This window comes from Cryptomeria japonica, chromosome 6 (genome assembly GCF_030272615.1).
Source record: "Cryptomeria japonica chromosome 6, Sugi_1.0, whole genome shotgun sequence".
Taxonomy (NCBI): Eukaryota; Viridiplantae; Streptophyta; class Pinopsida; order Cupressales; family Cupressaceae; genus Cryptomeria; species Cryptomeria japonica.
In genome coordinates, this window is record NC_081410.1 from 71,738,940 (window position 1) to 71,761,280 (window position 22,341).

Below are 22,341 nucleotides of genomic sequence, written 5' to 3' on the forward strand. Positions count from 1 at the left end.
AAGTCGTCAAAATCTTGCAAGGACAAAGCAAAATTTGATTTGTAGCTCCGGTCCTTCACTGAGGGACAGGAGCGATTTTGCTCCTGGACGCATTTCTGTGTTCATGAAAATCTTCAATTTATATTCAATGGAAAGATCTCGCCTTTCGCCATCACTTACAATTCGAAATTCATCTTGACTCTGCAGGAATAGTAAGATATTTGAAAACGAGCTCCCGTCCTTCACTGAGGGACAGGAGCGATTTTGCTCCTACAGGCCAAAATAACATGATTTTACAAGTTTAATCAATTCACGAGGCGAAAACAAATCATTCTCAATGCCCGGGATCAAAATCAAAAAAGTCAAAATTTGGTCAAAATTAGTCAATTGGACAAAAATTCACATTTCATCATCAACACTTAGACAAATTTAAGCTCTGCACTCAAAATTCCAATTGAAAATAGACCAATTTGGCGAAATCATTGCATTCAAAGTTTGCATCCTACGAAAGAAGCTCAAAAACTCTCAAAACTGACTGGATTCTGGCTTGAAAAGACGTTAATTAAAACCCTAAGGCTTAACCCTAAATCCAGACAACTGACTGACTAACAAAATCCTAAAAGTGAAGCGAAAAGCGAGCGAAAAAAAGGGGGTCCCCATTTGCAATGGGGCGATGTGTGAAATGGTCAGAACAGGTCCTTGGCAAGGTACACACATGATTCGCTCTAGGACCCTTGGAAGGGCAAGGCTCTTGATAAGATTTTTGCTCTCACCTTGGCAAGGACAAGACCTAAAACAAAATTTGCTCTCTGTCCTTTGGAAGGACAGAACTCAAAATGAAATTCGCTCAATGTCCCTTGGAAGGACAGGACCTAAAATGAAATTCGTTTTGTGTTCTTTCCAAGGACATGACTTGTATTAAAAAAAATTCGCTCCAAGACCTTCGGGAGGTACATCAATTGGAAATAATTTGTTCTAGGACCTTTGCAAGGACAAGGTCAAGTAAGAAATTCGCTCCATAACCTCTCCAAGGACATTACTCAAAATTTGTTCTAGGGCTTCACTTGGAGAAATTCGTTCTTGATCTTTGCTTGGTACATCATTTGAAGAAGAATTCACTCTGGACCCTTAGCAAGGTACGCCACTTGGAGGTGAAATTCACTCTATGTCCTTCGAAAGGACAAGCTCAAGGTGGAAAAGTTCGTTCTACTTGGTGCTCGAGGTACATGGTCTTAAGATGAAAATTCGCTCCAAGTTTGAGGCAAGGTATATGATTTGGAGATGGAAGGTACATGCCCTTGGTAAAATTTTTCGCTCTACTTGGTTAGGACAAGGTATGTAACTTCATGAATGACTCTTCACTTAGCTCTTTCACGTGACTCTACTTGGTTTGTTCAATCTTAAGTCCATCTACGAATCATTTATGCGACACTTGATATTTTACTCCACTCCACTCACTAGAAGAGAGCATAGAGAGACTACTCCTAGAGAAGGCAAAACCTAAAAAAGGGGGGTCCCCATCTTGATGGGGCGATGCGTGATGTGGTCACAACATCTGGCGACTCCACTGAGAAAATTTTCCTGAACATTTCAAAAATAAAACCCAATCCATCTCTCGGAACTTGTGGAGAATTCTTTCTAATGAATCAAAGGGTTAGAGAATGTACACAAACAAGATAAAAAACTCAAATTGCATCAAGATACTTAGTCTTTGATTACACATGTGTGCGCAATTGAGTTCATTTCCTCTCAACAAGAACATCATGATATCCAAGTTCCCTCGTGATTAGCTACGTAGTTTATCTCAACTTCATAAGCATCCTAGATAGAGCCTCACTACCAGTCGAACGTCTATAGCCCCAACGAGGCTATTGCCGCAATCTCACGAATATTGCTCCATTGCCGGTCGGGCATCCATAGCCCCGATGGAGTTACTCACATGTCCCCATTAGCCAATTTTGATATTTCATTTTCACTCATTTTCTTCCCTTGATTTTTCTTTCTTTCTTTTCAATTTTCTCTTTTGATATTGCTGTTTTTTCATATTCCGTCAATTCCTTTGGCTTATAAGCATTGAAGCTTACTAGGGTTTGAGGATTACGGTGGTGCTGAAGCAAGATTTTGGATTTTTCACTAACCACGGCTTCACCTGAAAACCATAATGTCTCGGAGTTTAATTAATGTGAAAAAATATAATAATCATGAGATGTTAGCATCAAGATACATTAAGTGATTTCTTCCTTGTTGTGTACAAATTCTAAACAAATAATGTCATCGAGACAAGGTGCATGCCTTAAGTGTACATTAAGTGATCACCTTACTTTCGAGACATGGTGCATGCCCTTTGCAATACACCTTTTGATTATGTTTGTCCAAGGTATGAAAAGGTGCGAACCACCTTATTGGCAAAGGAGAAAGCATCCGTAGAGTCACAAATGAGAGTCGTCAAAGATACATGGCCGGAAACAAGTGTGTCCATCGTTTCTGATGGACGGAAAGATTGTAAAAATAGGCCATTGATCAATGTTATAGCAGTGTGGCCAAAAGGGGCAATGTTATTGAAAGTGGTCGATTGTGAGGGGCAAGTGAAAGATGCAAATTTCATTGCCAGTATCCTCATAGAATGCATTGACATGGTAGGGCCTGAAAATGTTGTCCAAGTCATAACGGACAATGCTAAAGATTTTAGGGCAGATGGGACTATAGTGGAGGCTACATATGGTCACATCTTTACTCAATTTAATCATGCAAAAGATCGACACACAAATTGATTGGGTGAAACAAGTGTGCGTGGAGGGTGAGGAGATTCAAATGTTTGTGACTAATCATCATATGTCACAAGCCATTTTTAGGACCTTCTCCAAGTTGGAGTTGTTGAAGGTAATTACTAATTTAAATTTCATTTTTAATTTTTATAGTTTATATATGATGTGTATTTTTTTTATGTCATGTTAGGTTGCTGAAACACGATTTGCATCTCACATGCTTGTCTTAAGACGACTTGTGAAGGTGCAAGAGGCCTTGAGTTCTATGGTCATGAATGGATTGTGGAGTGTATGGAAGCAGTCCAACACAAAAAGAGCTAAAAAAGTAAGAGAATAGATCCTTGATGAGAAATGGTGGGATAATGTGGTATATGTATTGAATTTCATCGAGCCCATCGTGAGCATGATTAGGTTTGCTAATACTGAGTGCCCATGTTTGGGTGAAATTTATAATGCCATGGATTGCATGCTGGAGAAAATAAGAGAAGTAATACAAAGAAAAGTAAATGACCCAATGGAAACATTTTTCAAAGTTATGCAAAAAGTTGTTGACCGTTGGAACAAGATGACCACCCCTTTACATCTCTTAGCATTTTCTTTGATCCCAAAGTTTTACAGTGTAGAGATGCTTGCAACACCAAGGAGGGTGCCACCATATAGAGATGAGAGCTTGCTTCTAGCTATAGGGCTGCCTTTAAAAAGATATCAAGACGAGGAGACAAGAAATGTTGTCTTGAGGGAGTTCAGCCAATTTGTATCCACATAATATCATGATATTGCAGCTCTTCAGGCTAGATATGGGATGGATGCTGATGAGTGGTGGTATGTACATGGTCAAGGCTCCATTTACTTGCAGCCTTTTGCAATTAAACTTCTCTCCCAAGTATGTATCTTTTTTATTTTTTATTTTTTTATCGTTTTCCAATTCCATTTGATGCTATAATTTTTATTTTATAATTTATAAATTTCTAATTATGTTTTAACTTTTAATAGGTTGCAAGTTCTTCTTTAGCTGAGCGGAATTGGAGTACATAGTCCTTCATCCACTCAGTCAAACGTAATCGTTTGGGTGCAAAGAAAGCCGAGGATTTGGTCTACATACACACCAACCTTCGTTTGTTGTCACACAAGAAACCTGAATATAATGCGGGTGCAACAAGGAATTGGGATCTAGCCCTGAGTGTGCTGATTTAGATGCTTCAGGTGCACAACTTGCCCAAGTCACTATAGACGAGGCAGCTATGGAACTTGAGGGAGACATAGCTAGTGGGAGTGGCATTCCAATGGATAGTGGTTCAATTGATTCTGAATTTGAACCAAATGATGACCTTAGGCTTGGGTTGGATGCTTCAAATGAAGATGAATATGGAGATTAAATCCCACAGATGGCTTGTAATTTGAGTTTTCATTGTATCATGACATTTTGAAACTTGAATATTATCATTTTTGCAAATTATGAATATGATATTACATTTATGATATATGAATATTTATTGACAATTATGGGTTTATCATCTATGTATGGGAAAGTAACATTGTATGGATTGTTTCATTGTAATAATGGTAGTGATGGTTTGGGTAACTTAGGTTTTTAGTAGAAATTGTGTGCCACTTTTTCTTGAAACTTTTGTGTTTTTTTGCTTCAAATTGTTGCATATTTTTGGTACAAATTTTGTTTTTTTCCAATAGAAGTCATGGTATAGGGTTTTCTTGGTGGTCGACAGATTTCTTGAAGTTTTTTTATTGATTTTTTTAATAGAAAAATGAAGGTTTTTTTTGCCATTTCAGACTTGCGCGATGGGTTTATGCATTATATTTTGGATTATCGAGTCTTCTGCAATTTTTGATGATTTTTTGACCAAATTGAGTTCTTTCCTTGGTGGCTAGGGTTTCTAGTGCTTTATAGACTTGTTTTGGCGTTTTTAAAAAACATTGTGGGTATATTTTGCTATTCAATTGCTTGGGTTTCATGAGATTTTTTTCAACATTACTACATGTTGACGTGTGTTTTATGCACATAACATTTCAGAATAAAATACCAAGGTAATTTACCCTCTTGAACAAAATCACCTCAGATGCTAAGAATGAGATCAACTAAAACGATTCCAAGGTTTCTACATGTCTAGTCTTGACGAGTGGGTAACTCAATGGTCGATGTGAATTGCTGTGTTCACTTGGGGACTTATGCAAATTTTTGGATTATCATAAAGATGTGGAATAGGTGTACTGACAAGTTAAGATTTATCAATGAAGCTCTGGACTTAATTCTTACTAAAAAAATGGGCAAAAAGAATAGGATTCAGGAAATCTATTCTAAGCCTAGGAATGTAGGAAATGATGAACAAATCTAGTGGAATCAAACTAGGCAAGGTCTCACAAACAGGTATTGACACAAGCTTAGTGCAATTGTCTAAGGTATACTTAAAAGATTTTCAGGCTATCACCATCAAACGTTGACACCATCCAAGTTGATGCTTGTCAAGGGACGCGTAATAGTTGAAATTAAGCTTACTCAAATTTCCAGTTGACCACACAAGGTGCACTTACCAGCGGCAAGAGGCTAGTGGTATGGATTAAGGATTCCACACAAATATATCCAACAAATCTTTCACTCAATCTAACATACATGAAAATAAATTCTAATATAAAATTCTAATCTAACTTGGAGGAATTGAGAACTATGAATGCAAACAACACTTGAAGAGCAAAATCACCAACAATTGAACAATGATTATGGTTCAAATAGTTGCAGCATATACCAACAATTTTACAAAAACTCTCTTACAAATGAGAGACAAGGAGACATATATAGAGTCTCTTACAAAATGGATGGCCAACATTGATCCAAGATCAACGACCAAGATTATGCCAACAAAACCCTAGAACTGCCTGTTGATGTGTTTTTTATGCACATAACAATACAAAATAAATTACCAAAGTAATTTACCCTCTCTTGAACAAAATCACCTCAGATGCTAAGAATGAGATCAACTCAAATGATTTCAAGGTTTCTACATGTCAGGTCTTGACGAGTGGGTAAGTTTAGTGGTTGATGTGAATTGCTATGTTTCACTTTGGGGACTTACGCAAATGTTTGGATTATCATGAATGATGCGGAATAGGTGTGCTGACAACTTAAGATTTATCAATAGGGCTCTGGATTTATTTCTTATTAAAAAAGGGGGAAAAAGAATAGGGTTCAGGAAATCTATTCTAATCCTAAGAATGTAGGGAATGATGAATGGATTTAGTGGAATCAAACCAGGCAAGGTCTCACAATCAGGTATTGACACAAGCTTAGTGCAATCATCTAAGGTATACTTAATGATTTTTAAACTATTACCATCAAACGAAGACACCATCCAAGTTGATGCTTGTCAACGGACGCATAATAGTTGAAGTTATGCTTACTCAAACTCCAGTTGACCACACAAGGCGCACTTACCAGCGGAAAGAGGTTAGTGGTATGGATTAAGGATTCCACACAAATATACTCAACAAATCTTTCATTCAATCTAACATACATGAAAATAAATTCTAATCTAAATTCTAATCTAACTTGGAGGAATTGAGAACCATGAATGCAAATACAACACTTGAAGAGCAAAATCACCAACAATTGAACAATGATTAGGATTCAAATAGCTGTAGCATATACCAACAATTCTACAAAAACTCTCTCTTACAAATGAGAGACAAAGGGGCATATATAGAGTCTCTTACAAAATGGATGGCCCAGATTGATCTAAGATCAACGGCCGAGATCATGTCAACAAAACCCTAGAATTGCCCTAATTAGGGTTACATCAAAAATGGTGCCACCAACATATGGCCCAATAGAAAGATACCTAATCATATAGGGAATCTTAGCATACTCCAAGAATCTAGCCAAAACTGAATCTAACTCCTCCATGGAAATGCTAGGCAAGGTATCCTGCTGTAAATCAATCACATCCAATGAATCCGAGCAAGCATTCAAAGTGTTCTCCCATTCAGGAATGAGCTTCTGCAAATTATGAACATGAATCAACAAAGAGACCAAGTCATCTATCTGACTCTTCTGCAAAGAGTCCAATTGGCAAAAATACATAAATTTTATCTTGTCTCTTAATTCGGCTAAGTGTAAACCACTAGCATTACTAACATCAACACCCAATAATTCCTCAATCGAGGCAAGGATCTTCATCTGAATGTCCTGAATTAATCCTTCCATCTCCATACAACTCGATTGGGCGTTCTCATAAGCTGATTTCTTCAAAGCTAGTGCACAATACCAGCCATGGAAATTATATATGTCTCCACTGTGCACAATGTTCTCGCTGACCAAAATGGAATTAGGAACCTTCTTCAATGCCAGGAGGCGTGGAATAGTCTTCTCTTGGATAGGCCGGAATTCTTTCCAAACTCCCTCCAAATATTGGATCCTGAATACAAGCGTTGTTTTCTTATCATATGCTTGGACAAACTGAGTAAGGAAATCATCTGCCTGCTTTCTTGTGCTTTCAATCCACTTTTCCACCTCTGAGTGTGTACCTCTAGCTACCTCGCAGTCTGAATGTATTCCATGGTCAACTGCAATAGGGGAAATAAGGGTGGGATCTCCACGCCTTGTCCTTGCAATATACTCTCTGAGTCTAATATTTTCTTCTTTGTACCTTTCATTCTCCGCAATCGTTGTGTCTAACCTTGCATTGATTGCTTGGAGGTTGTCACCAATCTCCTGAAATTCCTACCCTGCGGATGGACGACCAAGGGCAACTAAAGTGATCTGGAAATCCATGGGAGTAGCAGTGTCCACTGTCACGTCGGCTCTAGGAACAACAATCTGGGCAATCCGCATTCCTGTCTCATCTCTAGCTATGTGTGACAAAATCTCTGCTCTCTTGGGCTCCTTCTTCTTAGCACTCCTAGCTAGGTAGTCATCAATATCCTCAATAGGCTGTACTTCTATCATTTGTTTACTTTTTTCCATACTCTTCCTCAACCATTCAGGAATAGCGGTCATCTCCATACCATCATCAAGACATATTTCTCGATCAAGGTCCTTCAGTGCTGAGATAACTTCATCATTATCATCAGGTTTATTCCTGGTCCAATCATATACATCATTTCCCAAACTAATTTCCAAAAGGACAGTAGGGGATCTCGGCTGGTCATCATTCTCATCAGGAGGTGCAGATGTTGCTGTGGCATGAAATTCCTGAGTATTCTCTGGTAGTATCACTGTGTTGGAACACTGCTGAGTCTCCTTATTTTGTTTTGTTACTTCAATCACTTCGATTGATGAGGCACTGGGAGGGGGTGAAGGAATGATAAGTGGAGGAATGATAGTCTTCTGTTTCTTCTTCACATCCTCAATCTTCTTCCCTCTAGCCTTGACTTCTCCAGTCATGTTCTTCCTTCTCTTGGGAGCTTGACTCTTCGTTTGCATGAATCCTGACATCACTGACAGTCCTCTGATCATTCTCGGAAGTAGACTCTTCCGTCTTCATCCTTTCATAAGTGAAGGGAACACCCATGTCAACTAATCTGTTCATTAGCATATCCACCCATGTGCGGGAGAAATTCAAGACTTCTCTCATCAATACATTCAGGTCAATCTCTTCTGACTCTGACCAATTTGGCAAGAGGATTGCCTTCTTCATTTCATTCTCATAATGTGGGTGTGTATGATCTCTATCATCTAATACCTGATCAGGGATGAGAAAAAGTCCACACTTCCTCATGAAATCCACTGACATTCTGGACCACATTCTTCTCTTCACTGCTTGTTCGTCCATTAAGTTAGTCCAATAATCCTCTATGTCAACCTTATGAGTGAACTTCTCTCCTCTGATCCTTCCGACCTTCTTGTCTGGATCGAATCTCTCTCTTTTCTTGTAGGTAGCAAATCTGTAGAATGCAATCTCCTCACCTGCAGTGCTGGTAGCTATGGCAGATTGGCAGACCTCTGACGTCTTCCCAACTGAAATAGGGAATGTCATTCCTGTCCTGTGCTTCTCTCTCTGGATAACATCGAACTCTAGAAGCTGTCTTACCACTTCCAACAATATCATTCTGTCAGTAGGATACCTAGGAAGTCTGTAGGGTTCAGATTGAAACCCATGAATCCTGAGGTATGTGAAAGTGGGAAACTGTATATACCACGATCCATATTTCTCTATTAACTCTGTTGCCTCCTTGGACAATCTTCTGTGGATTCCATCCTGCAGCATCCGTGTGATGTACATAGTGAATGCATCATTCACTCTCTTGTAGTCTTCAATTCTGTGCATATTCAACTGGGGATAGCATTCATAACTCTTAAACTGTCCTTGCCCATTCCCGACTTCACCTTTGCATATTAATCCTCTGTATGAAACAAACCGTGCAAGCAGGTACACCAGGTAAGAAGTCATGGCGAATGACTTGGACCGCTCTACATTCCTCAACTAAAAATTCCAGATTGTCCCTTATGATCTTAGACCAATTCACTAGTGTTCCTTTAAGACAATCCTAGATGAAGTAGAACATCCATCCATGAAATATTGCTCCCTGCGGCATTCCCATCACTCTGTTGAGTAGGAATATCAAATCACTATATTCCTCCTTAAAATCTACGCACATAAGTGTCTTGGGAGCCTTGGAATGATGATTCCTAGGTTCAATCATCCATTCTTTATTAATTAAACTCTTGCATACACCCATCTTCTTTGTGTATTTGTCTGCATAATCTTCCTTGGTCACATCCTTCATGTCTGTACTGCGTGGAATTCCGAATACCTCAGCAATGGCATCCTCAGCAAGGTAGGCGATGACAACACCCTTCGGACTCTTGATCATTCTTGTGAGCGGATCGTAACATCGTGCACACTCCAGGATCAACTCACTGCACTGTATGGATTGTGGAAACCCAACGACATGGAAAATGCCACTCCTCATAATATTCGCATATGCTGGAGAAGGAACCTGATCTCTGGATCCGAACATCTGACGTTGCATCCGGTCAAAGTCCAGGAAATGCATGTTGGTATCAGTGATCTCCCTCCATCTGGATGAAATCTTGAACTCTGGATAAAATCCAGTCTCCAATGTCTTCAGCAGCTCTTTCCTTTCCTTGTATCCTGACTTCGACATTGCACCTGTATGAAACTGGAAGTTAGTCCTAGGATAAAAATAAATACTTGTAATAAAATTCCTGACTTTCTAGAGATTTAGCTAGTTTAGAGCATGGAGTCAGGAAAATAATCCATACACTTGGTAAATTTTAGCAATTACGTTCAATGTGTGACAACACTAAGGCATGGAAGCCTTGCATAAAAATTCATTTATACCTCCTTACGCTTAGAAAATATGCAAGCAAAGAATGCAAAGGAGTATACCAGATTGATGATGACTTAGGAAAGGTGTGAAAGGTTGTGTTTTCACACAATGAATGTCTGAAGACACCTTCCGCAGTCAACAATGGAGGTCAAAATTCTGAAGACAACCTGAAAATTCAGACTTTCAAAATATGTTGTAATCTTCAAAATGTGCATAAAATCAATAAAAATCAATTTTATTGATGAAAACAATCATTTTTCGGAATGTAAGTATGGCTGGTAAAAATTAGTTTTTTGAGGACAAGTCTGAAAATCGAACATTTCAGACTTACCAGCACCTTGCAAAGTGGTTTAAATCCCTGAAAATGATGAAAAATGGCTTAGGAAACAGCCCCAAGCAAATTCGCCAAAATTGGTTAGGTGGCTGGAAATGAAAATTTCTGAGGACAACCGCCTAACAATGGAGTTTCAGACCTGCAACAGCATTAAAATGGTCTAAAAAGTGCACAAAAAACTCCACAAAATGTCTCCAAATGCTAAATATTTAAGTTAGAATTGGCTAGGCAATAAAAACTTAAGTCTGAAAATTAATGGCAGCCATTAATGGAGGTCAAAATCTGAAGCAAACCTCAGATCTGAAGCGAATCAGCAGGCTGGAAATGATGACAGCCAAGAAACATGCATGAAAAATCCACCAAAATGTGGCCTCCAAGCAAAATCGAAATTTTCCCAAGAAACTTGTATAAATACTTGCTTGGTGAAACCCTAACTTGCTTCTAGAAGATTCAAACATTTAATAATTATTGCAAGTTATTAAATTTGCTTTTAAATTTTAAATAATCATTTAATAATTATTTAAAAGCAATCAAAATGGGGCTTTTATTTAAAATATTTCAAATTAAATCCAAAATAAAGCCTCTAGGGGAAAATCGCTATAGGTTGGGATTAAAAAAATCCCTTCAAAAATCGCTTTCGTGTCAAAATTTGCCCCATAGGGGAAATTCGACCCATGCTTGGATAAAAATCCATGCTCAAAATCATCAAAATGCACATAAATCACCCTCCAGGGGAAAAGCGATGAGTTTGGACAAAAATCCAAACAAAAATGCACTCATTTTGCAAAAATCACCCCCCAGGGGAAATTCGATGGGTGTCTGGACAAAAATCCACACTCAAAAATCACTCAACTTGAAAAAATACCTCCCTGGTGGAAATTCAACCTCAGTCTGGACAAAAATCCGGACTCAAAAACTCTTCATAATGTTCCCAGTGGAAAATCGATCCTTGTCTGGACAAAAATCCGGACAAAAATCCTAACTTAGTTGTCACAAAAATCCTGGTGGAAAAACGACCCAGGCATGGAATTATCCTTGCACTCCAGTCCGCACTCCTAGGGGAAATTCAATGGGTGTCTGGATAAATCCTGACACTTAGCCAAATTTTAGCATCTCCAGGGGAAAATCGCTCCGGGTGTGGATAAACAGTGGGGGAAATTAGTGGCCAGTATGGATTCCAGGGGAAACCCATGTGTAGTATGGATTTTGAGTGGGGGAATGGGTTGGGTAGTCTGGAATGTGAGGGGAAAATCACCTCTAGCATGGATTTTGACCCTTTAACCCTTGGAATATGGATTTCCCTTAGGATTTTAACATTTTAACCACTCAAAATCACTCAGCGACTTTAAATTTAACTGGACTTAGACTAATTTTCCAAAAATATGAGCGAAACGCCAGGAAAATGTTGGAATAAAGTGCGAAACCAATTTAAATATTACCTTAGGAGCGAGAAACAACTCCAAAAGGTCTGTGAATATCTTAGCACTTTAAAATTATTGATGCGCGTGTTTAAAAACACGTTAACGTTCAAATGCTCAAACACTTAGCAAAACTTAGGATCATTAAAAATATCATCTTTTGCAACTTGATCCTAACACTTCAAAAACCCTAGACGGCACTAGGCATGATCAAAACTCTGAGACTTGGGCACAGAAAACGCAAAATTGCCCACTAAGCAGCCAAAACCCTAACCTAACGACACAGGAAGCTAGCAAAGAGGGGGGTCCCCGTTAGCAATGGGGCGATGTGTGAAAAGGTCACAACACTGCCCTAATTAGGGTTTACATAAAAAATGGCGCCACCTACATATGGCCCAATAAAAAGATACCTAGTCATCAAATAGGGAATCTTCTAGAAGATTCCTCCTTGCATCTCTCTCTCTCTCTCTCTTAGCATACTCCAAGAATCTAACTCCATGGAAATGCTAGGCAAGGTATCCTACTGTAAATCAATCACGTGCAGTGAATCCGAGCAAGCGTCCAAAGTGTTCTCCCAATCTGGCATGAGCTTCTACGAACTATGAATATGAATCAACAAAGAGACCAACTGAATCTTCCTCAAAGAGTCCAAGTGCCAAAAATACATAAATCTCATCTTGTCTCTTAATTCGGTTAAGTGTAAACCACTAGCATCACTAACATCAACACCCAAGAATTCCTCAATCGAGGCAAGGATCTTCATTTGAATGTCTTGAATCAATCCCTCCATCTCCATACAACTCGACTGGGCGTTCTCATAAGTTGATCTCTTCACGGCTAATGAACAATACCAGCCATGGAAATCGTATCTGTCTCCACTGTGCACAATGTTCTCGCTGACCAAGGTGGAATTAGGAATTTTCTTCAAAGCCTAGAGGCGTGGAATAGTCTTCTCTTGGATAGGCCGAAATTCTTCCCAAACTCCCTCCGAATATTGGATTCTAAATACGAGCTCTGTTGTCCTATCATATTCATGGACAAACTGAGTAAGGAAATCATTTGCCTTCTTTCTTGTACTCTCAATCCACTTTTCCACCTCCGAGAGTGTATCTCTCGCTGCCTCATAGTGTGAATGTATTCCATGGCCAATTGCAATAGGGGAAATAAGGGTGGGATTCTCACGCCTTATCCTTGCAATATACTTTCGAAGTCTGATATTCTCTTCTCTGTACCTTTCCTTCTCTGCAATTTCTTTGTCTAACCTTGCGTCGATTGCCTTGAGGTTTTCACCAACCTCCTGAATCTCTTGCTCTCTGGATGTACGACAAAGGGCAACTGAAGTGATATGGAAATCCATAGGAGTAGCAATGTCCGCTGTCACGCCTGCAATAGGAACAACAATCTGCGCAATCCGCGTTCCTGTCTCATCTCGAGCTATGTGCGACAAAATCTCTGCTCTCTTGGGTTCTTTCTCCTTATCACTCCTAGCTAGGTAGTCATCAATGTTGTCAATAGGCTGTACCTCTATCATTTTCTTACTTTTCTCCATACTTTTCATCAGCCAATTAGGAATAGCGGCCATCTCCATGCCATCATCGAGACACATTTCTCGATCAAGTCCTCTCAATGCTGAGATAACATCATCATCATCATCAGGATTATTCCTGGTCAAATCGTATATCTCATTTCCCAAACTAACTTCCAAAAGGGTAGTAGGGGATCTCGACTGATCATCATTCTCATTTGGAGGTGCAGATGTCGCTGTGGCATGTAACTCCTGAATATTTTTTGGTAGTATCACTGTGTTGGAACACTGCTGGGTTTCCTTGTTCTGCTCTGTTATTTCAATAACCTTAATTGACGAGATATTGAGAGGTGGTGAAGGAATGATAGGTGGAGGAATGATAGTCTTCTGTTTCTTCTTCACCTCCTCAATCTTCTTCCCTCTGGCCTTGACTTCTCCTGGCGTGTTCTTCCTTCTCTTGGGAGCTTGACTCTCTTCGTCTGCATAAATCTTGACATCACTGATAGTCCTCTGATCATCCTCAAAAGTAGACTCTTCTAGCTTCATCCTTTCATAAGTGAAGGGAATACCCATATCAACTAACTTATTCATTTGTATATCTATCCATGCACGAGAGAAACTCAAGACCTCTGTCATCAATACATTCAGGTTAATCTCCTCTAACTCTGACCAATTTGGCAATAAGATTGCCTTCTTCATTTCACTTTCATACTGTGGATGCGTGTGATCTTTGTCATCTAACACTTGATCAGGAATGAGGAAAAGTCCACACTTCCTCATGAAATCCACTGACATTCTGGACCACATTCGTCTCTTCATTGCTTGCTTGTCCATCAGGTTGGCCCAATAATCTTCTATGTCAACTTGTGAATGAACTCTCCCCTGATCCTCCCTACTTTCTTATCCGGATCAAATCTCTCTTTTCTTATATGTTGCGAATCGATAGAATGCAAGCTCCTCACTCGCAGTGTTGGACTGACAAACCTATGATGTCTTCCCAACTGAAATAGGGAATGTCATGCCTGTCCTATGCTTCTCTCTTTGAATGGCATCAAACTCTAGAAGTTGTCTCACCACTTCCAACAAGATCATTCTGTCGGTTGGATACCTAGGAAGTCTCTAGGGTTCAGATTGAAACCCATGAATCCCAAGGTACGTGAAAGTGGGAAACTGAATATACCACGATCCATATTTCTCTATTAGCTCTGTTGCCTCCTTGGACAATCTTCTGTGGATTTCGCCTTGCAGCATCCGTGTGATGTACATTGTGAATGCATTATTCACTCTCTTATAGTCTTCAATTCTATACATGCTCAGCTGGGGGTAGCATTCATGACTCTTGAATTGTCCTTGCCCATTCTCGACTTCACCTTTGCATATCAATCCTCTATATGAAATGAACCGTGCAAGCAGGTATAGTAGGTAAGAAGTCATGGCGAATGACTTGGACCGCTCTACATTCCTTAGCTGAAAGTCTAGATTATCACTTATAATCTTAGACCAATTTACCAATGTCCCTCTAAGACAATCCTGGATGAAATAGAACATCCATCTATCGAATATTGCTCCTTGCGGCATCCCCATCACTTTGTTGAGCAGGAATATTAAGTCACTATACTCCTCTTTGAAGTCTATGCACATGAGTGTCTTGGGAGCCTTGGAATGATGAGACCTGGGCTCAATCATCCACTATTTGTTTATCATATTCTTGCATGCACCCATCTTCTTCGTGTATCTTTCTGTATATTCATCCTTGGTCACATCCTTCATATCCGTTCCGCATGGAATTTCGAACACCTCAGCAATAGCATCCTCAACAAGGTAGGCAATGACAACGCCCTTAGGAGTTTTGATCATTCGCGTGAGTGGATCATAACATCGTGCACACTCCAGGATAAGCTCACTGCATTGTATGGACTGTGGAAATCCAGTGGCATGAAAAATACCACTCTTCATAATGTTTACATATGCTGGGGAAGGAACCTGATTTCCGACTCCGAACATCCGCTCTCGCATCTGGTTCAAGTCTAGGAAATGCATGTTTGTATCTGTGATCTCCTTCCATCTGGATGAAATCTTGAGCTCTAGATAGAATCCAGTCTCCAGCATCTTCAATAGTTCTTTCCTTTCCTTAAATCCGGACTTCGACATCGCACCTGTACGAAGCTTGAAGTTAGACTTAGGAAAATAAATAATGTTCTTGATAAAATTTCTGACTTTCTAAAGATTTTAAGCTAATTAGAGCATGAAGTCAGGAAAATAGTCCACACTCTTGGTAGATTTTGACAATTAGATTCAAAATGTGACAATGTTAGGGCATGAAAACCCCCTATAAAATTCATTAATACCTCCTTATGCTTAGAAATTATGCAAATTAAAAAGCAAAGGAGTATACCGGATCAACGATGACTAAGGAAAGGTGTGAAAGGTTGTGTTTTCACACAAGGTATGTCTGAGGACACCTTCTGCAGTCAACAATGGAGATCACAAATTTGGAGACAACCTGCAACTAATAAATTAACTTCAAAAAACATGTTGCAATCCTTCAAAATATGCACAAACTTGATAAAAATCAGTCTTGATGATGAAAATAATTAATCTTGGGAACATAGTTATGGCTAGTAAAAGATAAATTTCTGAGGACAAGCAACCAATAACACAGTTGCAGACCTTGAGACAGCCTTCTAATGGTCTGAAAATGATCCCAAAATGCCTCCAAAATGTCTCCAAATGTAAATCGCTAAAGTTGCAGCTGGCTGGGCAATAAAAGTTGAAGTCTGAAAATTGAATGTACATCCAACAATGGAGGTCTAAATCTGAAGCAAACTCAGATCTGAAGCAAATGACAGCAAGTAGGGGGGCAAAGGCGGCATCAAACATGCATGGAATTCACCAAAGTATGCTCCGCAAAAATCGAACTTTTCCAGCCATGGCGCCATTTTTAAAAATTCTGAAAATGTCTTCAATGTAGTTCGAATCTGCAACAATGGAGGTCTGGAACAACAAGCAACAATGGAGAATAAAATCGCCAAAGCTCTCAAACACTAAAAATCGCCATCCTCAACAAAATTACCAAACTTGGAAAAAATCGAAAAATCTGGAAATGAACTTCAATGGCAACACTTCACTTCAGCACTTTGCCAAAATTCGCCAATAAGAGAGAAAAATCGCCTTTCATGGAGACACTTGGCAGATTTAATAATAAAATATTGCTGGAGACTCCTCTCTTATAGTTGCTTTTGCCTCTCACTTTCACCACACAAGCAATGTGGGATAAAACACTTGCTTATATACTTGTTTGGTAAAAACCAACTTGCTTCTAGAAGGGTAAAAACATTAAATGCTTATTGCAAGTTATTTAATTTTGTTTGTAAAATTTCAAATAATCGTCAATCATCATTTAAAAACAATTAAAAATGGGGCTCATTTATTAAATATTTCAATTTTAAGTCAAAATTGAGCCTCTAGGGGAAAATCGATATGGGTAGGGATTAAAAAATCCTATTAAAAATCATTTAAAACGTCAAAAATTCCCCACAAGGGAAAATCGATCCTAGTATGGTCAAAAATCCATACGTCCATACGAAATTTCATCAAAATGCATATAAAATAGGCCAGGGTTAAATTGATGGGGGCATGGACAAGGAATCCACACTCCAAATTCACTTTATTTGCAAAAAATACTCCCTGGTGGAATTTCGACCTCAGTCTGGATGAAAATACGGACTTAAAACTCATCAAATTGCTCTCAGTGGAAAATCGACTTGGGTATGGATTGAGAGTCTGCACAAAAATGCGCACTAACTTGTCACAAAACAGCCTGGTGGAAAATCGACCCAGGCATGTAATCATCCTTAACTTCATCCGCACTATAGTCCACACTTCAGTCTGCACTCCCGGTGGAAAAACGAAGGCAGTCTGGAAAAATCCTGACACTTAGACAAATTTCAAGGCTTCCAGGGGAAAAACGATCTAGGCATAGATAAACAGTGGTGGAAAATAATAGCCAGTATGGATTTCAGGGGAAACCCATGTGTAGTATGGATTTTGAGTGGGGGAAAATGGTGGGTAGTTTGGAATATGAGGGGAAAAGCACCTCTAGCATAGAATTTGACCTTCTAACCCTTGGAATATGGATTTCCCTTAGGAATTTGGCATTTTAACCACTCAAAATCACTTAGAAACTTCAAAATTAGACTGGACTTAGGCAAATTGTCCAAAAAATTGAGCGAAACACTAGGAAATTATCGGGATAAAGTGTGAAATCAATTTAAATAATACTTAGGAGCGAGAAAACAACTCCAAAAGGTTTGAGAATACCTTGGCACTTTAAAATCATTGACGCGCGTGTTTAATGCTCAAGAAGGTTAACACTTAGACAAAATTTAGGGTCCTTAAAATATCAAGGTTTGCAACTTGATCCTACAACCTCAAAAAACCGTAAAGGGCACTAGGCATGATCAAAACTCCGAGACTCGGGCACGGGAAACACAAAATTGCCCACTAAGCAGCCAAAACCCTAACCTAACAACGCAACAAGCTGGAAAAGAGGGGGTCCCCGTTAGCAATGGGGCGATGTGTGAAAAGGTCACAACACTACACCAGCAAAAGGATTACATTATTTTCTGTAGTTTTTGATTGCATGAGGGGTGGTTTCATTACCCAACTCATGTTGGAAGGTAGCCAACGCTTCATTGGCAAAAATTACAACACATGCTTACGATCTTCGAGTCTAGGTATATTAATAAAATTGTTCTTGGTTCCTATGCCTGGCCAGCGGTTGCGGGTAAAGACTAAGACAAGTTTGTCACCAGTAAGTCTGTAGGAAAACTACCAACCCGCTCATACTTAAAAGAATGAAAATCATTTAGATGCATAATTTGTTCTATACTTTAAAACATGAACAATAAGGGCATAAAAACGTCAAAGTAACTTGTAAAATCTTTTAAATTTGTTTCAAATTCACATTAATATCTTATCTGCTTTGCACTGTGATAAACCTATTGCATTTCACATAGAGTCCAGTGTGCATTGATAGAGATACCCCCCTAGGTCCTGCAGATCCCTAAAGTGGTGGAGAGAACTGATCATCTCTCATTTGTTGGGTCATCCTCCAAGCAACTTCAAGTATAGAAATTCACAACTTCATAGAATTTGCTAGAAACAGGTTGGAGAACCAACAGCCTTTACAAATCTTAGTTTTCTGCTTTTGATTTGGAGCAAAACAATGTTTGCTAGTCCCAAGCATGCATTTTGTTTGAAGTAGCTGCTGCGGTTTTTGGTATGTAATTGCTTGCAACTCTTGCAATGACAAATGTGTTAATCTTGTAACCACTTCCTTCACTGTTTATCAATGTTAACATTTTCCTAATGTCCAAACCTGAAGTTTTCTACTTTCCTCTTTCACATGAATCCCCAAACTAAATTGATACCTCCTACTGTTGTTGCAGAATAGTGGATGTGAGCAAGGGATTGCCTCTTCTAATTTTGTTTCTTGATTTGTAAATCCTTCATGGTCACTCATTTTAAGAAATGCCAAAGTTAGATTACAAAGAAATTTAATTCCTTGTCTATTTGAATGTGATTAATGCCATTAACTCTGTGTCTTGGTGAAAATTTGTCATATGTCCATTGCTCATGAAGTTGTATCAGAAAGAATCTTTTAATGTTTTTCAAAACTTGGAAATTGTTTTGAATGGTGCTCACTAATGAGTTGCTTGGTTGTGTGACTTAATTGTTTTATGATGCTTTCATGCAGGAAAATGACTTAGCTGAACTGGAAAGCTCAGTAGAGCCAGCTTGGCCCAGGCTAGTTGAGCCTTTAGAAAAGATTGTGGATCGCATTTCTGTTGTATGGGGAGTTGTTAATCATCTTAAAGCTGTCAAAGATTCTGAGGAACTTCGTTCAGCTGTTGAGGAAGTGCAGGTATTCTTTGTTTATTATGCATTGCAAGTGAAATATTAGAATGAGATTTATGCAGGTAAGATTCGCCTGAAAATGTATTGTTGTTAAAATTTGGCATCTGAAAGTAAAGGTTGACATCTGAATGTGCTTTAGATGTGTTTATTTGTAATGTCACGATGTGATTGAGGATCTCTAGAAGTTTCAAAGTGAGTCATACTTTTTCAATTTGTATAGAGATGTGATTGTGAGCAAATTCACATGCGAAGTATGAAAGGATTAACGCTTTTGAACAGTAAACCTTCTTCCAATTTGAGGGATTTATGAAAGTGAAAAGGATGAAACAATGATGATTGAACTTTCACATACCTAGTTATTGGAGGGTCCATGAGTAAAATGATTTTTTGGAAGAATGGGTCAATTTTAGTCCACTTTCTATCTCCATCCTTAATGTACTCCAACTTTTGAATTTTAATGTTCTAAATAAAAATCTACAAGAAGGAATTTATTTATATGCCACAAGCCTTGGGATCTTTGCTTGAAAATAGTTCGGTCATTTTTTTTCGTGTTCATCTCCTAAGAAGAATTACAACCAGCCTCAACCCTAAGAAAGGGGATGGACAAATCTACAAAAGCAACAAAGCATAACAAAGCTACAACACATGAGCAATTTGCTCCTTCCTACTGAGAGTCCTCTGATTGAGCTTGAGACTTTTATTGGCAAGAGAATCAGCAAGCTGATTATGATTCGTTACAACATGGTTGAACCTGATGAAATGAAAAGTTTTGTATGACTTAATCATTTCCTGTAGTACAGAATTTAGCAAGTGACTCTTCACTTTCAGCTCGCCTAACACAGAATTGATGACTAACAACAAATCACCACACATCACAAAACTTTGAATCCTTTCATAATTGTATTTTCATTCCTCTTGTAAGAGCCAAAAACTTAGCAACATTGTTTGAATATTTCCCCAATCCTTTAGCGTACTAAATTAGAACCTTCTCTTCCCCATTCAAAACATCCCCCCTAGCCCCAGCAGTACTGGGCTAGCCTTTAGAAGCACCATCAAAAAATAAATGAAAGGAATCAGTGCAGAACTTCGAAGGATGATCCTTCTGAACAATATCAGGCTCATATATTTCAGTTTCAAACTTGTAAAGCAATCTTTCCTCTCCAAACGTGAGATGAAACTCAAAGTAAATAAAGTTGTCAACTTTGACCAAGTCTTAGGAGGGCTAAAGAACGAGTATAATGGGTGAAAGAAATAACCATGGCATTGTCAAAATAGCTTGATTTCTACTTATCCATATATTCCAGCAGATTGTTGGGTTATTGCCATTGATGTCAAAGGGCAAATCAGTGGTGTGATAGTTGGAGAAGTTGTGCCAAATTTATGGCACTATGCTTGAGATTTTGTTGATCCAAGAAAGAGGCATTTAATTATCAAATTGCACAAGTATTCAACAATTGGTGTCTATACTTGAAGAAGGAGTAAAAATGCAAAAATAATATTTTTTATTTTGGACGACCCCCTCATAAGAGCCGCCCCTTTCTAAGGGAAATTAAATTATTTTTTATATGGCTTTTTGTTTGGATTCCTAAGAGCAATGGCCTCCTTGTGCTAAGTGCCCACCTTGGGCAATGCAATCAAAACAATAAAAAAAATGATAATATTCAAGCCTCTTGGTCGACCACCTTGGAGAGGCATATCTTTTGGTGAAAAGGTGCATTGTGGAGGACATAAATAGAAGACTTTTCGGGGTTGTTTTGAACAAGCAATTAAATAATGTGTATGAAAAGCAGAAATAAGAGTTTATTTGAGTAGATATCTGTTGTGACGTATTCACACATCACCCCATCGCAAATGGGGACCCCTACTTTCTGCTTTCTAGGGTTTGCTTTTTAGGTCTTTTAGGTTCTTGTCTATTGACCTTTTGCATTTGAAGGGTCGCCAGGGGGCTCATTAGGGTAGCGGGCTCTACTTGAGTCAGGTGGATCTCCTCAAGAGGTTAGGTCAATTGAGTGATTAGGGGTAATTTAGATCATTCCTAGGGTGTTTTTTGTGTATTATCTGGTCGCACTTCAAGTTGCTAAATCAAACCTTGGTTGAATGCATAATGTCCTCCTAGGTCCCATCCCTTACATCAAGGGCAGAGCGAATTCGCCTTGAGAAGTCTGGAATGTCATCCTGATCCTGTAATTTGACTAAGTCTGGAAAATTGAAGAATCCTCCAAAAACTAGATTTTGCATTATAACTCCTAGAGGTCTGAAACCACTCTCAAACATCCTGACAATATATATGGAATATAACTTAAAGTATAAGTCTTTCTGATACTTAAATGTTATATTCCATAAATGATTCCTGACGAAGAGACTAACATGTCAAATTTCTCTCTTGACCCTTCCAAAGGGTCCAAAGCGAATTTCAATTTCGCTCCTGACCCTTCCAAAGGGTCCAGAGCGAATTCCCTTATATCTCCCTTCTTGGTCTTAATTTGCCTAAAAACCTCATCCTTATGGCGTAGTTGAGAGAGTATTGAGGTGTGAAACAAAGTGAAGTGATGAAAAGTAAGGAATTTGAGCATAATTGCAAATTTCTCTCCTGACCCTTCCAAAGGGTCCAGAGCGAAATTTTTTAAAGCTCTTGACCCTTCCAAAGGGTCAAGGGTCCAGAGCGAAATTCCCAAAATCCCTCTTTCTTCCATTTTTTGTGTCAAGACAAACCTTGATCAAGGTGAAATGATCTTGGAAAGACCCCTAGGTGTGCCTTTGAATGGATTGTGGCCACCAATGATCAAGATTTTGAGCTAGAACAAGGATTTCGCTCCTAACCCTTCCAAAGGGTCCAGAGCGAAATCCTAAACAGGTCTTGTCCCTGGCCATGGTTTTTAGCGAAATTCTCCTTTCAAGCCATTTTGACATCAAGCAGGTGTTGTCTTCATGAGAGAGGGATCCAAAGGTGAGTGTCAAAGTAGAACAAAGTGAGAAGAATGGAGCTAAGTAAGAGAAAACAAGCAAAGAATGAATTTCGCTCCTGACCCTTCCAAAGGGTCCAGAGTGAAATTCCTCAAACCACCTATTTTCTCCTTGTGTGAAGCCAAGACATTGATT

At 38.9% G+C, this 22,341-nt stretch overlaps 1 protein-coding gene across 1 annotated transcript in view; it reads left to right on the plus strand.

Moving 5' to 3' along the window:
* The window catches only part of LOC131064199 (probable cytosolic oligopeptidase A), a 166,964-nt gene that overhangs the window by 18,000 nt on the left and 126,623 nt on the right, over window positions 1–22,341 (plus strand). Inside the window, exon 2 of the mRNA XM_057998254.2 lies at window positions 19,082–19,249. Within this exon, the coding sequence (XP_057854237.2) occupies window positions 19,082–19,249 (168 nt within the window). The remainder of the gene's footprint in view (window positions 1–19,081; window positions 19,250–22,341) is intronic.